A 20,760-nucleotide genomic window follows, 5' to 3' on the forward strand; every position below is an offset into this window, starting at 1 on the left:
TCAGTGAGAAATGTTTCTTCATGGAGAGTGGCAGCTAGCCAGTAAATGATATGGCAGAGGGCTGCTACTTTTAAACTCTTAGGTGGGCCTCAATGACATTCGCTTTCGCTAGTGCGACACGAATCAATTATTAATTACATTTGATTTGCTTATCATTTTCAAATGCTCAACTTCCTGTTTTTCTAGCATTTGCCATATTCTGAAAGCATGGTGTTGGATATCTGGGTGGTGGTAACGTCTACCTATTTCTAGGCTGATGAGGTATTTTCCCCTCTAGTTGTGTTTTAATTAGCTCAAAGATCATGGGTCTTTTCGAACACAAGAGTGCACGAGGACTCCGAAGCAACATACAAATTTTGTCCTTGATTAACTGAATTGCGTAGTACGATAAACAAGTTAAGGTATTTTTTCGATATCTTTACGAAATGTCCTGCAGATTAAACCATCTTTTTAATAGGCGGCATGAAGTGTAAGCTGGTGGCACGCCACTTGTTAGCAACCAAAATCGGAGGTGTTTTGACCAAATTTTCAAACGTCATTAGTGCCTATCGAGGCGCAGCCGAAAATAACCCTTGTCTCTTGAGTGCTATTCAAACTTCCGTGTGTATCCAAAACTCAACTGAGATACACACAGTTTTAAGCGCAAAACAACTCTTTATAAAATAACGAATTCAAAGGGTTATCTTCTATGTCTGAAGACCAGAATAAAATTGAACCAAATTCTGCTCCGTCATCATAATTATGGGCTAAAGATATATCACCGGATGCCTCTCTGAAAAAATATAAAAATAAATAAGAAAATCCTGTTGTAGTCGGCAGAAATTCACACAGGCGGCCCAAGCGTATTGTGAGTGATTTTGGGGTCTAAAGTTTATGTGTTTAAGTGTGGTGCTACCGGTCAACTGCGTATAAAATACACAATTTACCGGTAGCATCAAACGCGTTACAAAGAAAGTCGCCAAAACAGCGTTAAAACGACCGTAAACGAGAAAGCAGCTACGGAAAAAAGGTAAGGAGACTTCTTACGGTATATCCCTCCCTTTTCAATTTTTTCTTAATTTTTTTTTATAATTTTTCCTATTATACAGTTGGCTGGTGACACCGCACGCGTCACAAAGAAAGTCGCCGAAACAGCGTTAAAACGACCGTTGGCAACAAAGCGGCTACGGAAAAAAAGTAAGGAGACTTTTTTATAATTTTACCTTTTTTTAACGGCCCACACATACGCTTAAACTTCGATCTTAATATGTTAGTTACTGCCGTTAATGAACTTTAGACCCCAAAATCCCACACAGTACGCTTGGGCCGCCTGTGAATTTCAGAGCTAAGGTTTGTTATAAACCTCCTTAAAGTGTCGAGCAAAATTTTCTCATAATTCCTCTTAGCTCCCAGTCGTTTCGGTCTTAATTTATTACAAGGCTTCTATGACCGTTATGTTTCTTTTATTTTATATTCTGATGCACTCGGTTAACGCTTTAAAAAAAAATTATTTTTCTAACTCTGCGAAATCTGATTTTTTTACGTAATTTAAAAACGATTGGTAAAACTTTCCAAACAGGCAAAGTTTTTTCCTTTTTTTTGGAGGGAACAAAAACACCTGCATCTCCAGCGGAGACCGTCATTTTGTCTATTTTGTCTATTTTGGACTTAGATTAGTTTTGAAAGGGCGTGTGAATTTTCTATCTCAATATGAAGCGATTAAAATTGTGATAATAGAGACCTGCTTAACTCCCACGGCTGTGATTTGAAATGTTGTGGTTTCTTGCATGAGAGTCTCACACGCATTATTTCGTGACAAAATTTTCATTTGACTCTACGTATGATTATGTTCGTGTTCTCAAAAGTTTTCATCGAAATGACCAGTGGCGCCCTTTGAACAGGAACTGATGGATCCAAGTTTATACATTTTTCATCTAACACTATCATTATTTTGACAAGAATTTTACTTATTTGACTAACAAGAGCCCCCGCTCTGGTTAATGGCTCAGCCAGCGATAAGAACATACGCATAGAAAAAAGAGAGGGAGAAAAGAAAAGCTATTGCTTGACATTACTTCCGCGTGGATTCCCCGCGCCCACGGACTTTTCGAAACGGTGAAGGAGCGAATGACTGGTGGTTTAAGCATAGGCCGGGTTTCTGGCAAATAGTTGAAAGAGTCACATCTACATACTCACTCAAGCGAGAGAACTGGAGAATGATCGGGGCCACGCAATTTCGCATGATTTTGACACCTGAAATTTTTCTAAGTTCAAGATGGGTAGCGCTGCTCTTCCGTTCAATTTTTCACAACAAAAAAGAGTAGAAACAACCAGGAAGATCATTGCAGATTTTACATGCTGCTATGGTTACAGTTTGAGAGGATAACAGTGCATATTTCTTTCGCTCCGAAGAAGGGCTAACGCTCGAAACGTCAGCTTTTATAATCGTAACGGTGGTCAATTTACCATTTCAACTTTGTTGATATATTCAAATTATTTCGTTACCCCCAACGACGCAGCCCCAAACAGTTTCTTTAGAGACTATCAGCCTTTTTACATATTTCTTATAATTATTGTGACAACCGTGAAGCGATTGTTGATAACATTTCCTATCCTTATTGGACTCAGTGAAAAGTATCTCAAGCCTTGCGCCAACTACTGGGAATGGGTTAGGTGAGGAAAAAAAAACCAAGTCGCCGGAGTCCAGATCCTCTTTCAGAAACATCGCAAACGAAAAACTTTAATTTGCTTGAAGATCGATATTTTATATAGCTCTAGCTGCCGAATTATCTCCTTTAATTTTTTTAGGAATTAAAAAATAGGATTGTTTGCGTCGTAAATGAGACACAAGACTACTTGAGGCAATAATATTTATTACATGTAAAATAATCCTTCTGAGATTTTATGATTTTAATATAATCATATTAAAACAGGTTTCTGTAAAACATTCTGTACTGGTTAGCACTGGATACGAGAGAGCAAGGGTGATTTTTCATCATCTGCTGAAATCCTCTTTCTGTCATCGTTTTTTATCTCGTCCGTAAAGCTGCCATGTTCAATCGCCTGATCGGTATTTTCCAGTGTGGGCTTAAAACGAGTTTCTGGCAACAGCGTGCACAGCAAGGCAGAGGCAAGAGCTACTACACCCATTATTCCATATGGGAGTAAAGGGTTTATGCGTTCCTAGAAATGTCAATAGGAGAGAATGAGTCATTGCTACTTTTACTCAACATATGACTTTTAGTTCATCTTTGGATTGCTGACACTGTCGGTGACACTGATCCAGGAGGACCAGTCATTATTTATAGCGAAGGAAGGGGGGGAAGGGTTGTTGAGGATCTCGGTCATGATGTCACGATAAATTTTATCTGAACCCCACCCCCCCCCATCCGTATGATCCCTCCCCTCATTGGCAACTAATTAACTCTGTTGAGGATGTCTGTTCCCTCCCCGTTCTCCCTAAAAACCATGTGATCCCCCCTAAAGAGAACCCTCATCTTCCTCCACCCAGGCGACAAATACTTATCAAACGACTTCTTTTATGCGAGGTCATAATCTTTCGTTTGTTAACACCGATCCAGGAAAACAATGAGTTGGAAACAGTGGACAGATGAAGCGAGACGTTACTTACAAGAAAGAGGATATAGGTACAAAGAATCGAGCCAATTCTGCCGCAGCCTGAGGATGTACTTAGACCAGTGTTTCTAAAATGATAAGACCATCAGTCATTAAATTTGCGAAATGAGCGCCAAAAATAATAATAAAAAAAAACACTAAGAATCGTCATTCCATTTTTCCGGATAAATCGGTGCCTTCTCCCAATTTTGTTGTTCTTTCAACGTTTGCTATGAGGTTCTGTTATCTCGATGCTAGAATTTTTCGACCCGATATTTTTATCAGTATGCAAGTATTTTGCATCAGGCTTAATTAGCCTTTCATTCAATTGCCACGGCAGTATAACAGCGTTAAGACACTGATAACCTCGGTAACACAGTTCATCACCCCGCTGACTCCTTTAAAGAGGAGGCGGCGTGACCTACTGGTTAGGGTGCTGGACTTGTAATCCAGTGTCCCGGGTTCAAGTCCTCCACCCTGCCACTCACTGGATTTGCTCTCGGTTGCCCCGAGTTCAACTTCTCAGTTCTGCTCTGTAAATAGCCCACTGGTCTGCCTCCAGCCGGTGGGGATTTTCAAGCACTTAGTTAGTCTACATTGTGGCTGAAAAGCCCCTATAGGGGAGCCTCAATAAACGGATTTATTTGTCGATTTAATTATTTGTCAATTTTAGTCTCGACGATCCTACCTATACGAGTATTTTCGCAAGACAACTTTAATTCAATTCTCAGCTTTCCTACCTCAGTACAGTGGGAAATAACTCGGACGAATAAAGGTAGATTCCATTAAAAGAGATCGAGATCCAGAACTTTGCCCAAATCATCAACAAGAATATTTTACCAGCAAAGATTACTGCAAGAGCAAAACAAAACGAATTGCCGCCTTCGCTTTAGCCGGATACATAACTTAGCTGCGTAATCTAGCTGCAATAACTAGAGCCCAGGCTTTGCCCCAGCAAAAGTTCGCCCACTCCCACACACTAGCCCGTATCATCAATATATAAAAAAGCTGGTTTTCAGCAGGCCGGGGGCGTAAACTAAGTATAAGAGTTAAAAAACTATAATTAAAATGCATTGATTGTGATGTGTTTTGACGGTCGCACAGAGCAATTGCACAATCTCCCGGCTATTGTCTGGCTCTTAGGAATCCTGTTTTACTCCCCCTTTTTAGCTTTTGGTTTTTTAACGAATCCATGGAACTACTAAACACATGCAATCTACCTCCCCTCCTCAAAGTAAAAATGATGGCGAGCGCCCCACAAAGGCAATGTCAAACAATTTTTACTCCATTTGCTACCTTCGTTTGAACCATCATATGTGTTCAAAAGCGCTGCGCCTGCAATGCCTGTGGCAGATAATGCCAAGGGAACAACGACTCCTCTCTTACGGCCGAATCTGCAATACAATGACAACCATCATATGTGTTCAAAAGCGCTGCACCTGCAATGCCTGTGGCAGGTAATGTCAAGGGAACAACGACTCCTCTATTACGACCGAATCTGCAACAGAATTACACGAACAACTCACGTTAGTCTTCTATTAATTTACGAATTTAAACTGTAGTTGCAGTGAAATCTTATTTGGGTCGCTTCCGTTTTTACTGATTAGCTTAACCTGTTGTAGATCCAGGTGCCTGCTGGGATAGCTGGGAGTTGAACAAGACTTTCAATAAAGAAGTTGAAGTACATGTTTCCACCGATGTTTGACGCGCTCAGAGATAATCCATAGAACATCATATTGACTGCAATCCTAGAGTGCAAATGAACGGACTGATATAAGAATAAGAAAAAAAAAGCAGTCCTCCGAGTATTCTTGGCGTTTTTAGTAGGCGGGTAGGATAACACGATTCGCGGTTGTTTCGCCCACGAGTCGTTTTGCTAATGACTAGTTCACTAACGTCTTAGGTCGTTTCGCCAACGTCTCAGGTCAGTTTCTTAGCGTTTCATAGGTGTTTTCGCTTACGTTTTAGGTTATTTTATTAGCGTCTCTTTTTAGTTTTGTTTTCTTCGAAGATGGCGACAAATATAATGACATGCTTTACCATCTCCGTCAAAACAAAGTCAACTTGGAACTCACTCTTTTTACAAAGGCTTAGCAAACTAAGTACATAACTGTAAAGTTGACCATTTAACTCACCAGCTGAAGCACGTTACTACGGTCGTCGCCCTAAGATATCTCGTCCTGAATAAATCCCGAATATCACCGAGTCTTGTTTCGCTGCCAGTTTTTGTTTCAATTTCCAATCGTTCTTCTGGAAGCTCTTTGCCATTGACTCGAGCGATTTTCCTGTAGAGTTTTTCAGCCTCTTCCATTTTCCCTTTTACCAACAACCAGCGGACGGACTCAGGGTAAAGGCTAAGAAGGCAACCGGAGGCATGAATGAGAATTTGGTCCATTCAAATATGAAACAGTCCGTACAATGTTCCTATGTAGGCGGTAAAGTAACGATAAAACTGAAGTGAAGAAATGTCAACAAGTGTAGTTTAGCCTTCTCTGATACAACTTGGATCCTTATTTTCCAACAAACCACTGCTGATCAGTCCGAAATGGTCATAAGTCCTTTCGTGGAATCAGATTTTGAGAGGGTAGTGAAATCCAATTTTTTTTGGAAGCCTAGAGCATGCAGTCGAAAGCAAAACGCTTGGAGGCCATTCTTACCGACAAAATAGGACAGTGCATGTAATTAATGATATCTCGATCTTGTTTTTGTTTTGGTGCTACTGAATGTCTCCCTTACATAATTGTTATCCCTGAGCACTCAATTAATCGCTGCCTCGAAAAAGAGCCTCTCTTCAGTTGAGGGTAAAAAAACTTTAATTGAAGCTCCCCCTTAGGAGCTTTTCAACCACAATGTAGACTAACAAAGTGCCTCCTTACTGAAAATATGTCCATAAGCAAATATGTTCAAAAGCAACGACCTAACAATATTTTTTAACAGGAATTTGAATTCATTTTTCTTACTTACAAAAAGAAAGAATATATGTTCATAAGCAACGAATTGACAGCATTTTTAAACAGGAGTTCGAATTCATTTTCCCTTACTTACAAGAAGCCAAAAAGAGACATAATTGCAGGCGCCCCAGTCAAGGCACATAACTTTCTCCAGTCTCTGACAAGATATGCAAGCCCCGCCAAGGTAGTGAGACTCAGTCCGCAATAGATATGATAACATGCTCCCATGATACTGCGATCTTTGACACCTACAAGTTCGTTCACTAGTACATAATTGGAACCACTCATTCCGCCTAAAATGAGAAAATAAGCAGAATAAGAGAAGAACATTTTCGCACAGTTACTCAAGATCTCAGTGTTATGATTTAACTTACAATCATGGTTTTATAGGACAATGAAGTCACTAGGTAAGAGTGCTAAAACTGAAATATCCATAACGTCAACGTAAAAACGGACACTAAGACGACCTAAAACAAAACGACCTTAAACAATTTATACCGCTGGATAAGACGCAGTAGACGGCTGCGTACGAGATATGACAAGCACTTATCAGTTGTTGTTGTTGTTTATTTTTTATTACGGTCATAAACGAAACATTTATTTGTTTTCATCGTTAAAGGCTAAGTACTTAGAAACGTACCGATGAAGAACCGCATGGCAAATTTGAAGAATGCAAACAGCCAGTAATAATTTGAAATGGCAGACAAAATATCGAAGAGGGTTATAAAGAATCCTGAAATATAGACAGCTTTCTTTCCACCGAATTTATCCCCCAGTGGTCCTATCATTATAGCGCCCAAAGACCATCCAGCAAAAATCAGAGAAGAAGAAATAGTTCCGTAAATAGCGTTGTTACAAACCAGGTCAAATTGCAAAAAATCATAGTTATTTGTTAGTCGCGACTAGTTTTAGTTTTTCTTTTGAATGGTTAAGAAAGCGGCGCGAATTTCCTGCACAAATCACAGAGCGAAATGAAACAAAATCAAAGCAATTCCGGCTTCCTTTGACATCTTGAGAATTGCTCTATTGATAACCATCTAATCAAAATATTCGTCCAGCAATAATCGTCGAAAAATTGGCGTTTTGATATTTCGACTGAAGAACAGACCATGATCCAGGCTCAATGGAAATCCAACTTCCTCTTCAGGGATCCAAGAAACTGACAAACCAAACATGAAGGTATTGCGCATATGCACCCACAGTTGTAGTGCACGAGCTTATAAGTCTGAGGAAATTAGACGAAAAAAGGTTTTAGACCACTGATTTTCTAAGCTTACCTGCGTTACAATAGAAGTGAAGTCCTCCACGAATTCCCAGGAGGTTCTTGATACGTTACACCGGAAATTGTAATTCATGTCGCCAGGTTTCATGGTCCCACCGAAAGGGCATTCGGTGCTGTTACTAGAAACGCACCGCCAAGCTGGTTCAGCGGTAATAAAAGTCATTAGAAGCACAGGCCATGCATACCAGAAACACTGGTTGACACTGGATAAGACCAGACTAAATAGCTGAAATTGTCCAAAGCTGCCAATTTTCTCCAAGACTTCGTCTGCTGTCATTGCCATTTTTAAAACGTTGATAACCTTATATAGATCGCTTGATTCAGCCACAACTCTAACTATGATCGGTCAAGAGATGATGATGGGAGTGAAAAGATCAAAAGACCCGGGTTACAGAGCCAGGATGGCATATTTTTTTGTGTGTGTGTTCTTGAGCAAGAATTTTGACTGTCACATACCATAGCTTCTCTCTGCCCAGAAGTGCCAAAGGGTACAATAACTGATATAAGCTGCAGCCTTTACCCTATTGCTACATTTTTTTGAGAGCCAGGAAAGAAAGCCAACTGCGTTTGTAGCACATTAATTCCAAGAGAATCATTTGTGTTTTCTTTGTTTCGACTGTCTTCTACTGCCAACTTTATAAGGTACTAACTTTAAAATTGTGCTCAACAAATTACATTTTCTTGCCTGGGCCAAAGCAGGCAATCTTGAGTGGGTTCGATGGGTCCATCTTGCCCGCTTTGGTAGGCAATCGGAGCACAGGATTCACTTTATATTGCCCACGGTCTCTGTCGGCTATATAATAAGAATATGTGGGCAAGATGAGGCGAATCCTGTGTTCTGATTGGCTACCCGAGTGGGTAAGATAGGCCCATCTTGCCCGCTCAGGATTGCCCCCATTGATCCCGCGCATGAAAAAAAATAGAATTAGAACTACGTTCATAAATCTTGGACAAGTTTGGCCATGGAAACGCAAAAAGCAGCAGAAGATAGTCAAAACAAAGAAAATAGAAACGACTCTCGTGAATTTGTTGTGCTGCAAACAGTTGGCTTTCTTTCCCGGCTCTCGAAGTAAACAAGTCATTTCTTAATTCCTAAAAAAGCCAAATGTTTCTGCAATATAAGAACTCCTTTATTAACCAAGCTTGTTTGGTCAGGACGGCTGGATATTAGCCTCGTTCTTTTTTCGCATTTTTATGGACCTCAACTTCGTCTCGGTCCGTACAAATGCAAAAAATAAGAACTCGGCCAATATCCAGTCATCTTGACCTTACACTTGGTTAGTAATGCATATGTAAAGAGGTAATACGATGGAGTCTCTTAAATTGCTGCAAGATCTTCGCATGATGGGGAAAATGATTAATGTATTAAAGGTTAACTTAGAGCCAGGTATACTAAAAAGGCAATTTTGGACTTTTGCTACTTTACATATACATCAATTCTGGTGTCCACAGGATGACTATCTGGACTGCTATGGGGACCCTGCGGTTACAGGAAAAGTAGGCACAGATATTGAAGAAAAGAAATGTTCTTGGCTGATTATTCAAGCTCTTCAAAGAATATCTACAGACCAGGTGCAAATTTTGAAGGTATAAGAGCTAGTAATCAAAATGTGTATCGTTAGTAACCAATATGTATGTATATATAAATAGGGAGTCTGTGTTTCGATTTTTCCGTATAACAGTACTCGGTACATAAAAGTAGAGCGCAATATATGTTGAGTAGAAAAATACGACGACTACGTTTTCATCCCTACAAGCCTGTTTCGTGATTGCTCACTCATATGTTGGGTTTGAAAAATACAACGACTACGCTTTCATCCTTACGAGCCTGTTTCGTGATTGCTCACTCATCAGGGGATTTTGAAGAGTGAGCAATCACGAAACAGGCTTGTAGGGATGAAAGTGTCGTAGTCGTTGTATTTTTCTAACGCAACATATATTGCGTTGTACTTTTATGTATCGAGCACTTGTTAACTACTCGGTTCTTTAAAAACAAAGTTCTTTATTCGCGCAAACACTAATCCAAGTAATAATAATGTAGAGCCAAAATTCACGAGTTTTATACCTGCTAGCATTTTGCATATAATTACGGTCACACTACAATGTACACTAATTAGCAACGATTCTAGTTTGATAAAACGTAAATGGCGGCGTGAATTGCTGATTATGCAACAGCACTGTAATACGGAAAAATCGAAACGCAGACTTCCTATATGTATAGATATAAAATATGTTTGTAAGATTTGATTTAGCTTAAAAAAAAAACAGTGCTCGACTTACGGAGCGGTAATCACACATAATAGTAAGTTGAAAAGGTTTCAAGTCGATTACATTACAGTTCTCTAACTACATCATTTTTTATTCTTCAACTAATGTATACCCAGCTCTGCTAACGCAGCATTGAGCACTTTATGCCAAGGTAGGCTCTACCCTCACATTTATATATATATATATATATATATAATTTTAAAAATTGCGAGGATGGACAACTTCTGACGTCAAAAATATAAAAAATTTTAATAAAAAAATTTTTATTAAAATTTTTTTATATTTTTGAAGTCAGAGGTTGTCCATCCTCGCAATTTTTAAACTTTCTGCGTTCGTGTTTGCTGTGAGGTTTGGACTGCGAATCTTTATTGATCCTCCTGGCGCGGTGCACCTTTGTTGGCCTGAGAGTTCCATTAACGACTTACTATATATATATATATATTTGTAATACAACTGATGAAGGTCTCGGACCGAAACCTTTTTTATTAAACTTTTTAGACTTTTTATTGAGTATATGTCTTCCTTCGCTCGAAGTTGTCCGTCCTCGTGTGCCACACTACTTCTCCTATATATATATTTAAATACATATAAATGTATATTGTTGAGTTCAAAAGGAGTTTAATAAGTAGGTGTTATTGATCACCAGTCCTCTCCTTTCCCCCACCCCTCCCTTCCTCTTTTTTTTTTTGCCTCCCACTGTTGTAAACATTGACGACAGGCTACTAGAATGGGAACCCGTGGCTGGGTTGTAGGTGACTGTAAGCCATGGGAGGGGGGGGGGGGGCAGTATTCTATCTGGTGGCTGCCAGTTTCCAGTGGAAGCCCGTGGATACTCCAAGAACTTACCTTACAAAGCGAGGTAGCAGCTAAACGTGTTTCGTATGGTTTCTGCTTCCAACCTACAGTTTACTCATTTTTCGACCTGCAATATACTGTTTTTAAGTACTTGTATCAATTGGATACTTGGCTCCCCAAGTCACTAATTGTCACTTCATGCAGAAGTTGTTCTAGTTTGTTCGTTTTTATGTGGATGAGCTAAAATTTACTGCAATCAGAACAGAAAGAGTACCCCTATTCCCCGCTTATTCTCTTAGAGATTTTTATTTTTTACAGCAGACACTTGTGGTAAGAAATAGGAATTTAACTCTTTTATTCTGCTAACTTTTCCCAGGAGAACTACGGTATAAAAGATTCTGCCTCATCCGAGAAGGTGAAAAAGTTATACCATGAGCTCAACTTGAAGCAGGTCTACAAGAACTTCGAAGAGGAAAGTTACAAGGACATTGTAGAACTTATATCGCAGAAATCTGCCAACCTGCCTGAAGGATTGTTTCTAGAATTTGTGAAGAAAATCTACAAGCGGGATAAATGAGCAGCTTTGACCCAACTAGAGTTAGCGTTATTGCATCTCCTAGAGATGAGGGCTTTGAATTAGTTTACAAAAACGGAAATAAAAACAAAGTTAAAATACTCAAGTTCTTATGGAAGTCTTAACTTGATAGAAATCAAAGACACGAAGAAGGGTTTTGATTCTTTAAGTTGATGCAAGTATAACCGTTCACGGCACATTTGCTTAAGTATTCCAGGTAGATCATTGTTTTCTCTTGAACGACCACCACACTGTTATTTTGACTCACAGAAATACCGGCAGAAGAAGACACGGGTGTGCTGGTAACAATTTCTTCGCTTCTCTCTTCAATCGGCTGCGGAAAATTTAGCGAGATAAACGCGCGGCTGATGTGTAATAAGACTGCCACAAAATGCAATTGCGCACGTCATATTATGAACGCGCATGAGGACGAAGAGATTTGTAATCTGAACTATACACGAAATTTGATTGGTTCTTACTCGCGGTCTGTTAGAGGACAGATGTATAAATGACGTCACGGTTAATAAAAGTTTTTACGTCTTCACTATAGAAAACAAATGTTGCCGTGAGTCTGTTCAGTAACTGATCAAGAACACGTCAAAATGTAGTAAGAACATCAGTGAAACACCCAGTTGCGCATCGTGTGCCACTTTCTTGTTCTGATATACTACGTTATAGATTCACGGCAACGTGGATTTCATTTGTTAAGTATACAATGATTGCTCAACAGTAATGTGGATGTTTCCTCCAAAGGAAACCTTAAAAATGAACTAGGCAAAAAGCAGTTGGCTGATAGGGTCAGCCATTTTTAAAGTCAAACTACATGTACCAGCTATACAGTTCCTTGACTCGCGAAAAAAAGAAATGTATAACGTGTAAATCTCAGTTTACAAGCTGAATGTAAGCGTTAAAATGCGCCACTTTGCTAAGACGAAGGGTTACGACTCGATATGTCAAACTATGTTACAGCGTGTTTTTTACTGTGGACACGTGGTGGAACACGGCGGCCAAATAAGGCATGCGTGAGGGGATCAATTTTTAACGCCAAAAATTCAAAAAACACACGAAACAACCGCTGTTTTGTAAAATATGCGAAAAAAGATTGAGACATTCATAGTAATCTGTAAAAGAAATAAAAGTAGAGAAAGGAAAACTCGAGACTTGAGCTCAAAGCTTAGTCAAGTGCGAATATCCTGTTGATTTACGTACTTAGAGGAGCCAATAAGCAGAACACAAAACGTTTTTTTTATCCTCAGTTCTGGTTCACCCTGGTATTCTTCCCCTATTTTAATAATTTTATACATTGCCTCTGTTTCATCTTCACAATGTCTTTTGATCCTTTATGACGTTATGCGTATGTTGAGCTGTGGCACCGTAAGAGACGATAAACACGTACAACCATTCGCGAAATTCTAGCTAATTTTCAATCGGAGTCCTCTTTCTGAGTTGCCGTTTGAACAAAAGACACTATTAGGCCCTTATTTTTGCACGTGAAACCCATGCTTTCCTCCCGCCTAATTATAAAAAGCTCTGTTTTTTATTTTTATTATGATTCTTTTATTTTTACGTGAAACCATTAGCTATACTGATAAGACTTTCATCAAGATCTAATCTCAAGATTGTGCCGTCCTTGTCTTCCGATGCAGTTTGAAACTAAGTCAATATGTAGCAGAGTTATATATGATTTTTTAATTAAGTTCGAAATGTTTTCTGCAGTGTAAACCCTTAAAAACTACCAGTCAAAGAGCAATTGGTTGGTAGCGCTGTAGCCATTTTGTATTTTCAACGTCTCTGAGTTACATTTGACATTAGGTAGTATATTATTCAAACAGTTACATGTTATTCACTTCCTTAACAAGTTAAAACGATATGTATAATAATTTGAGAATTGAGGGGACAAATGAATGTAAACATTTTAGCGCGTTACTTTGCAGAGACGAAGGCTTACCACACAACACCGGCGTCAAACTTCGGTACAGCGCTTTATCTAGGCACACATTCAAAGCTTGAACACTTATCCTGTTAGCCTCTCAATGTTCAAATTCTCTTTGGGATCTTAAAAAATCTTGAAATGCCCTCTGATTAATTCTCAAGAATCATGAATAAATGAGAACAGAGAAGAAAATTTTCATTTTGTTAAGGTTCCTTACTGTAAAAACGGGTAGCTGTCTTAGCTTTAGGGAAAAAACCTGTCACCTAAAAATTTACCTGTAACTTTGACGTATTTTATCAAACAACTAAGTAGATAGGTGAATAAATATAATGAAATGTTTTCCAAAGACCTAGCCAAAGTAAGCAACGTTTAAACGCTATATCATGTAATATTTTGTTGTCTATACTTAGAACTGTGCCACGTGATCCAGCCTGCATATAGTAAATACTCTAATTTAAGCAATTTTACAGCACCTGAGTTATGAGTCTAGAGCGTTTGATCACTAAACAACACAGTTCACGGCTCTTCAACTGTGACATTGCCATGAGTAAGATTTTTGAATGCAGACCATTTAAGAACAGAACCATGAGGTATGCTACAACTTGTGTACTGGGCGGCAATGTCACTTTCGGACAGAACTTTATCCCAAAGGTTGACACCTGCCAATCGGCCGTGAAGAGTTTGCTTTGGGTCATAACCTCCAGCAACAGAGTCTTGCTCTTGTCCAAGCACCAGAGCGCCGCCAGATTTAACGATAGCGTTCCTGCTTTTGGTAATCGTTTTCTGTTCTATAACTTTGCCATCTCTATAGAGTTTTGCTACTCCTTGACTGTTTTCCCAGGTGAGACACCAGTGTTTCCAGATATCATTGTCAAGATTTGTCGCCTTAAAACTGAAAAAAAAAGTGGAAAAAAAGGAAAAAAGATAAGCACAACAGTTTCAAATATATTTAATCATTCAAGATCCGCCTTCTTTTTTGTTTGTGACTAAGTCAGTCAATGAAGAGTCATTCAGTCTGTCAGTCAGTTAGTCAGTCTATAGTAATCTGTAAAAAAACCTGTCAGTCAGTCAGACAGTCTGTCACCTAGTCAATCTGTCTGTCAGTCAGTCAGTCAGTCTGTCAGTCTGTCAGTCTGTCAGCCTGTCAGTCTGTCAGCCTGTCAGTCTGTCAGTCAGTCTTTCAGTCAGTTAGTCTGTCACCTAGTCAATCTGTCTGTCAGTCAGTCAGTCAGTCTGTCAGTCAGTCAGTCAGTCTGTCAGTCAGTCAGTCAGTCTGTCAGTCAGTCTTTCAGTTAGTCATTCAGTTAGTCAGTCAGTCAGTCAGTCTGTCAGTCAATCTGTCTGTCAGTCAGTACATACATATATACATACGTTAGTTGACCACTCCCCATGGGGGCTTTTCAGGGCCAATTGCCACCCATCCCATTCAAGAGGAGGACATCCACAACACAGTAATCTCGTGCGTGGGAAATTAACGTCTCCTACCCCTAACCCTGCAGGAGACCGGACCTACGGTTTATTCGTCCTTATCCGAGAAGACTAGAATATCTATCCATTTCTTGATTATAGAAAGGTAGCAAATTCTCCTCACTTATTTTAAGACCATGGGTATCGGTCCGGTCGGGGCTCGAACCCTCGACCTCCCGCACAACACAATCCGGCGCTCTAACCAAATGAGCTAACCGGGAGTAAGTCAGTCAGTCTTTCAGTCAGTCAGTCAGTCAGTCTGTCACCTAGTCAATCTGTCTGTCAGTCAGTCAGTCAGTCTGTCAGTCAATCAGTTATTCAGTCTGTCAGTCAGTCAGTCTTTCAGTCAGTCAGTCAGTCAGTCAGTCAATCAGTCAATCTGTCTGTCAGTCAGTAAGTCAGTCAGTCAGTCAGTCAGTCTGTCAGTCAGTAAGTCAGTCAGTCAGTCAGTCAGTCAGTCAGTCTGTCAGTCAGCCAGTCTGTCAGTCAATCTGTCTGTCAGTCAGTAAGTCAGTCAGTCTGTCTGTCAGCCAGTCTGTTCTGTCTGCTAGTCAGTCCGTCATATCCGTCAGTCAGTCTGTCACACAGTCAGTCAAGTTGTCAGTCAGTCAGTCAGGTTGTCAGCCAATCAGTATGTCTACCAGTTAGTCGGTCAGCTAGTCGTTTTTCAGTCAGACAGTTTGTCAATCAGCAAGATAGTCTGTCGCCCATTCAATCAGTCTGTCATGTAGCCAGTCAGCCAGTTAATCTGTCTGCTTGTATGTTTAAATTCCTTTCTTTTCCTTCAAGCGTTCGTGTCTAAAAAGGAGATCATGGTATGTCCTGTATTATGAGTTATCGTGGCTCCAATAAGAACTACCTCAACCCAGTTTTCAAAAATCCATGAAGCATTACCTGAATGTATTATGGTTAACTACCAAAGCCAGGGTTCGTTTCATTTCAACGGAAATGCTATTGTCTTTTTCTTTAATGGCATAGTTAATGACAAACTGACCCCCTTGGTCTGCAACAAGTTTGATAAAAAAACACACTGACAGCTGGCTGAGATTTGAAGCTATGGCTGGATTCTTCATGGCATAATTTTCTGTTGAACTCGGCTCCGGAAACACCATGAGGTACTCTACAACAGAGCAAATAAACTTCAGAAACTTCAAGACAATTGTTTGAGAAATTGCGCATTTTTTAAATATTTTTGCTTCTTTAGAAGTATCCAGTTTTGTTTAAATTTTCCTTCGTTTTTCGCATGTGCCGCACGCCTATCGGGGACGATAGTCCAACAGTGTTCAGCCGTAAGCAACATAGAATAAGACACGCATAGGATAAAGATCTCGCCTTGTTGTTAAGTTCTGAACGACCTGCGGCTTAATCTAGGGCATAGTTTGCCCCTGCTTTCTTTGCAAGATAACTGGTTCACGCTTCACCCTAATCAACTATTTAATAATAATAATAATAATAATAATAATAAGAATTTAATATTTGTATTGCGCAAATTAACATGTCGAACCCCTTGGTCTGCAACAAGTTTGATTTAAGGCCATAATCGAAATATAAGGTAAAGAATACGAAAAATCGTTGCATCGATGTCTTTGTTAGTGCGAAGGGTGACGAAGGAAATGCGCAAAGTCATCACTCACTTGTAAATAGAATCTCAAAAGGTGGACGCATGTTTTAAGGGGACTAGTACCAGTTTTCATCTTTTTTACGGTTTGTAACTTTGAAAGAATACAAGAAAAAGACTGACCAAAGCCACTTGAACACTTTTACGGGGTTGAATTATATAATCACTGGTCATTCAAAAATAAGTGTCCTTTCGTCAACAGCAGTTTCCATGGCAACGTTTCCAAAGGATTATTCAGACACATTTCTCGGCTTATGGCTCAAATAGCCCGGTGGGAAAGAAAGCCAACTGTTGCATTACAATATGAAGAAACCTTCATGTTTTCTTTGTTTTGACTGTCTTCTGCCACTTTTTGCGACTACATCGCCGACATTACCCAAAAATTACGAACTTTGTAAGATCATTCCAAGCAATTCTCTTCATGCGCGAAATAAGAAACGAGCAATGCCGAGCGGGTAAGGTGGGCCCATCTTGCCCGCTCGGGTAGAAATCAGAACACAAGATTTGCTTCATGTTGCCCACGGGCGTTGCCAGCGATATGATAACTCGTGTTACAACACCTCACAAAATGTATTAGCGATGTCTTATAAGTTAGCTATAGCAGCTTTTCTAATCGTGACATCGGTACGCAAGTCGACGTATGCAGTTAAAATATTGCACGTTTTTGTTTCTTTCCTAAATCTGGTTTTCTTATCGCATAAGTGTATTATTTTTTCCTCATATAAGTTCTGTTCGCGCTAGGCTTTTCCCGACAAGGTCTTTGCTCTCTACTTCCCAGATTACACCCATGAATCTTCTGCGTTTTCCTTTGTTTGAGAAATTTTCTCCAATTTTCGCCTAATCAAACAATAACCTGTGATTTCTAATAATGAATATCAAAAATTTCCATGATCCGAGTAAGAAGAAAATAAAAATTTCACAACGAAACCGATTAGTTCTGTCTGTTCATAGCAATCAAGTTTCGTTGCGATCTTGAGGAAGTTCAATCACCACCTGCTTGATTGCAAGTATTTCCGCTGATGTGCATTAAAAATTCAGGCTTTAAGTCTCTATTTTTATGTTTTTTCGTCTTTTTTAAAGCGTCGTGACACAGCAAGGTTAAGAAGTGAAAGAACTTTGAAGCACTGCGCTACCCTGGGACTCACCCATTATGTCTTGCGAGTTTGACTTCACGGTTTCATTTAACTTTTCTTTCAAATCAAATAAAAAAAATCTTGGCCTCTCACCAAAACATTGTTTTGAAATGCTGTTAAATGTTACATGTACTGATTTATTCGCTATGATAAACAAAAAAGGTATTGCAAATAACTGTTTTATACCCAGCCTCGTTTCCATGTTGACCAATAATTTTTCAAATAAACGAGTACGTAAAAATTTGGGAAAGCTACACTTTCACGATAGCTTTCAAATGAATTTGTAAAGTCTTTCACATAACCTTTCATCAGATAGGACTTACCTGAGTGGTACGGAGAACCTCTCTGGCCCATGGACTAGTTGCGAGTTTAGCGATTTCTACGCGCGTTGTCACGCATTTAAAAATCCGGATTTAATAAGATCGACCACCGCTGACTATCGAGTGTGTTGGCGCGAGTATCTACGATCTGATGTTTACAGACGTTTATTGCTCAGAAAATCATTCAATAGCCGTCAAAGACAGCCTCCCGGGCTCATCTTTAAGCATTTATTCACAAACTCTGGTTATATCATATGATTTTCCTGAGAGGTTTACAGTCTGTTCCTTCTTCTGGCAGATTTTTCTTTTTGTATCATTTTTTGGCTGTCGCGAGATCTCGTATCGACTAAATTTTTGGTTTAGATGCGAAGCAACCTTTATGTCGCCGAGAATCGTCTTGTTTATCTTCGTTTCTGTCTCCTGCATACGCAGTGGTTGTTGAATACATCAAATACACGCTGGTAGGTAAACTTCTTACAAAATAAGACAAAAGTAGCGTAAACCGTAAAAAGCCTCGCGCCGCCATATTTTTTATGAATTTTCGACCTGCCTCCCACGCGAGGAAACTGGTACGAGTCACTTTAAGGTGGCTCGTACCAGTTTCCTTGCGCGGGGAACAGGTCACTCTTGCGTGACGCGCGCGAGAGAAACGTGCGAGAGAAGCGCGAGATCATAAGATGAAAATTCAAAACAAAGATGGCGACGCGTGGAATTATTTCTACTTTTGTGAGAAGTTTACCTAAGGGCTTGTATTTGATCTGTTTAGCGGCTACTGTGAATGCAGGAGATAGAAACTAAGATAAAGAAGACGATTTTTGGAGAAGTAAAGGTTGCTTTACTTCACATTTAAAAGAAATATTCAACCGATATGAAATCTTGCGACGGCGAAAAAAGAAGAACTGAAGTGAAGGATAATCTACCTGAAGTGGAAGAAGACTTTGAAACTTAAAGGAAAATAATATGATATAGCCAGAAGTCGTGTGTAGGATTGTTAAGATGAGCCTGGGAGGCTATCTTTGACGGCTGTTTAATGATTTTCTTAATTAGCAGTAAACAGCAGATCGTAGGCGCGCAAGCACACGCAATTGTCAGCGGTAGCTATAAGAGATCATGAGCAAATGTCGATCTTATAGAATCCAGATTTTAAAATGCGCGAGAACGCGCGCGGAAATTGCTAAACTCACGAAAGCTATTGCATGAAAACAAGTCCGATGACCCCCTTCTTTTTATTGTTCCAATATGAAAATAACGTCGAAAGGAATCATCAGAAAAAGAAACAAGAAAATTCTGCGGAAGGAAATTTGCGATGTCTGAAAATTGCCTTTTTTCTAGATTTTCTGAAATTCCGCTCCATAGAATTTTTTAAAAATCCTTGTGCATTTTCCTTTTCAAGTGCCAAATGCAATCACTGAAAAAAATCATGGGGTCACTGGGTTAGTTTTCTAATTATTTAAGCCACAAGCTAAAAAATGCGTCTGAATAAGCCTATGAAAGCGTTCCCATGGAAACTGCTGGTGGCAAAATGACACTTATTTTTGGATAACCAATGATTATATAATTCAACACCGTAAAAGTGTTCAACTGGCCTTGGTCAGTCTTTCTGTTGTATTCTTTCAAAGTTACAAACCATCAAAAAGACGAAAACCGGTACGAGCCACCTTAACCTATCCACCTAGCCTTCTTAGAATTTGCGTACGTGTGTGTGTGTATGTTTGTGGGTGAATACTCACCTTTATTACTTAACCGCGACTCCTTCTTTGCTCTCTAATAGTTCCCTGAGCAAAACATGAGCATATCGCATAGCTTATCGAAAGCCTAACCGTGTGTATATGCGTGTGCGCGAGCTTCTGTGCGTGCATATGCTGCGTGCGTGTACGTATGCAAGTGCGTGCATGCGTACGTTTGCGTCTGTGTTTGCCTTTGTTACTACTCTTAATTTAATCGCCATAAAGAGTTTTCCTTTAAACTGCCTACGCCCCAATTTTTTCGAGCGCCCGCCCACCAGCTTCATTGGTAATAAGGAGGTTCAACGGAGTTTGCATACAAGCTAAAACAAATGGAAATACGGCAAACTGTTACCAAACACTATTCATGCTGCATGTTAAATTCTATTTCAGTAGTTCTTGTTCTCTCAGGTGCAGTCCGTCAACAAAGCGGTTAATCGTCTGCGCAAGTGCGACCGTTGTATTGCTTGAGTAGGCAGAAGATCTAAAAATCCAAAGAACTGTAACTTTTTTGATAAAGCCAAACGAAAAACTGGTGAATTAACAGGAAACCCATGATTAACCAAGTTTGTGTTCGAGAATTATCGTGTTTTCCTCTTCTCTTCTTTTGTTTCTTTTTACAGATTTCTCTAATAGCTTCAGCTTTTCCACATATTTTGTGTACCCGTGATTGTTTGCTATGCTTTCCTTCAGGCTTTTGCGTGGGAAATTGGCACGCAATTTGACATCGACGAGTCGACGTTGACAATTTGACATTGATGATTTGACATTAACTTGTGATTGCTGTGCTGGCTTTGTCGGCAGAGGCAAATTCAGTTTCATCTGAGTGGTAGGTCTATGGTTTTCTGTATCACGATTATATTCAAAGCGTTCAAAAAAACAACTTACATTTCCCTCTTCGCAGTCGAACGAATTTCACACATGTGTTCACTAAATGATTACAGTTTGAAGTAGTCGGCGTTGTATGGCAATCACTATTGATATGGGGAAATTCCGTTGAAGAGGTTTATGGTCGATCTCGTAAAATCTTCAGTGGATTTTTTCTTAGCTTCAGGATTTTGGTTTTTTGGCCATATCCTCGCACTTCAGCGAATATCAGCA

At 39.6% G+C, this 20,760-nt stretch overlaps 3 protein-coding genes and 1 long non-coding RNA gene across 4 annotated transcripts in view; 1 reads left to right on the forward strand and 3 right to left on the reverse strand.

Annotated features, from left to right (window-relative positions):
* The window catches only part of LOC148736269 (farnesyl pyrophosphate synthase-like), a 35,925-nt gene extending 24,360 nt beyond the window's left edge, over positions 1-11,565 (forward strand). Inside the window, exons 3-4 of the mRNA XM_088752001.1 lie at positions 9,280-9,414; positions 11,267-11,565. Of these exons, the coding sequence (XP_088608127.1) occupies positions 9,280-9,414; positions 11,267-11,467 (336 nt within the window). The 3' untranslated portion in view covers positions 11,468-11,565. The remainder of the gene's footprint in view (positions 1-9,279; positions 9,415-11,266) is intronic.
* Positions 2,846-5,942, reverse strand: LOC148736272 (solute carrier family 22 member 15-like). Its single transcript, XM_088751476.1, has 6 exons — positions 5,730-5,942; positions 5,208-5,342; positions 4,891-4,988; positions 4,335-4,446; positions 3,611-3,683; positions 2,846-3,162 (listed from the first exon to the last, which is right to left on the reverse strand). The coding sequence occupies exons 1-6, from the start codon at positions 5,903-5,905 to the stop codon at positions 2,938-2,940; spliced, it is 819 nt and encodes a 272-aa protein (XP_088607602.1). The 5' UTR covers positions 5,906-5,942; the 3' UTR covers positions 2,846-2,937.
* On the reverse strand, positions 6,646-8,160 carry LOC148736273 (uncharacterized). The gene is made up of 2 exons (XR_015998226.1): positions 7,823-8,160; positions 6,646-6,838 (listed from the first exon to the last, which is right to left on the reverse strand). It is a non-coding gene; the product is annotated as an uncharacterized LOC148736273 (long non-coding RNA).
* Positions 11,566-12,997: 1,432 nt separating the features above from the next.
* On the reverse strand, positions 12,998-15,994 carry LOC148736274 (C-reactive protein-like). The gene is made up of 2 exons (XM_088752004.1): positions 15,759-15,994; positions 12,998-14,289 (listed from the first exon to the last, which is right to left on the reverse strand). The coding sequence occupies exons 1-2, from the start codon at positions 15,974-15,976 to the stop codon at positions 13,914-13,916; spliced, it is 594 nt and encodes a 197-aa protein (XP_088608130.1). The 5' UTR covers positions 15,977-15,994; the 3' UTR covers positions 12,998-13,913.
* Between the last annotated feature and the right edge of the window lie 4,766 nt (positions 15,995-20,760).

Source organism: Stylophora pistillata, chromosome 3, assembly GCF_964205215.1.
Source record: "Stylophora pistillata chromosome 3, jaStyPist1.2, whole genome shotgun sequence".
In the NCBI taxonomy this organism is placed as follows: domain Eukaryota; kingdom Metazoa; phylum Cnidaria; class Anthozoa; order Scleractinia; family Pocilloporidae; genus Stylophora; species Stylophora pistillata.

Coding starts and splice junctions, on each gene's coding strand:
- LOC148736274 (XM_088752004.1), bottom strand. CDS start 15,976: ATGGTGTTTCCGGAGCCGAGTTCAACAGAAAATTATGCCATGAAGAAT. Junction 14,290..15,758: donor GTTAACCATAATACATTCAG/GTAATGCTTCAT, acceptor TTTTTTTTTCAG/TTTTAAGGCGACAAATCTTG.
- LOC148736272 (XM_088751476.1), bottom strand. CDS start 5,905: ATGGAAGAGGCTGAAAAACTCTACAGGAAAATCGCTCGAGTCAATGGC. Junction 5,343..5,729: donor GTAGTAACGTGCTTCAGCTG/GTGAGTTAAATG, acceptor TTTGCACTCTAG/GATTGCAGTCAATATGATGT. Junction 3,163..3,610: donor GTACCTATATCCTCTTTCTT/GTAAGTAACGTC, acceptor TGACATTTCTAG/GAACGCATAAACCCTTTACT.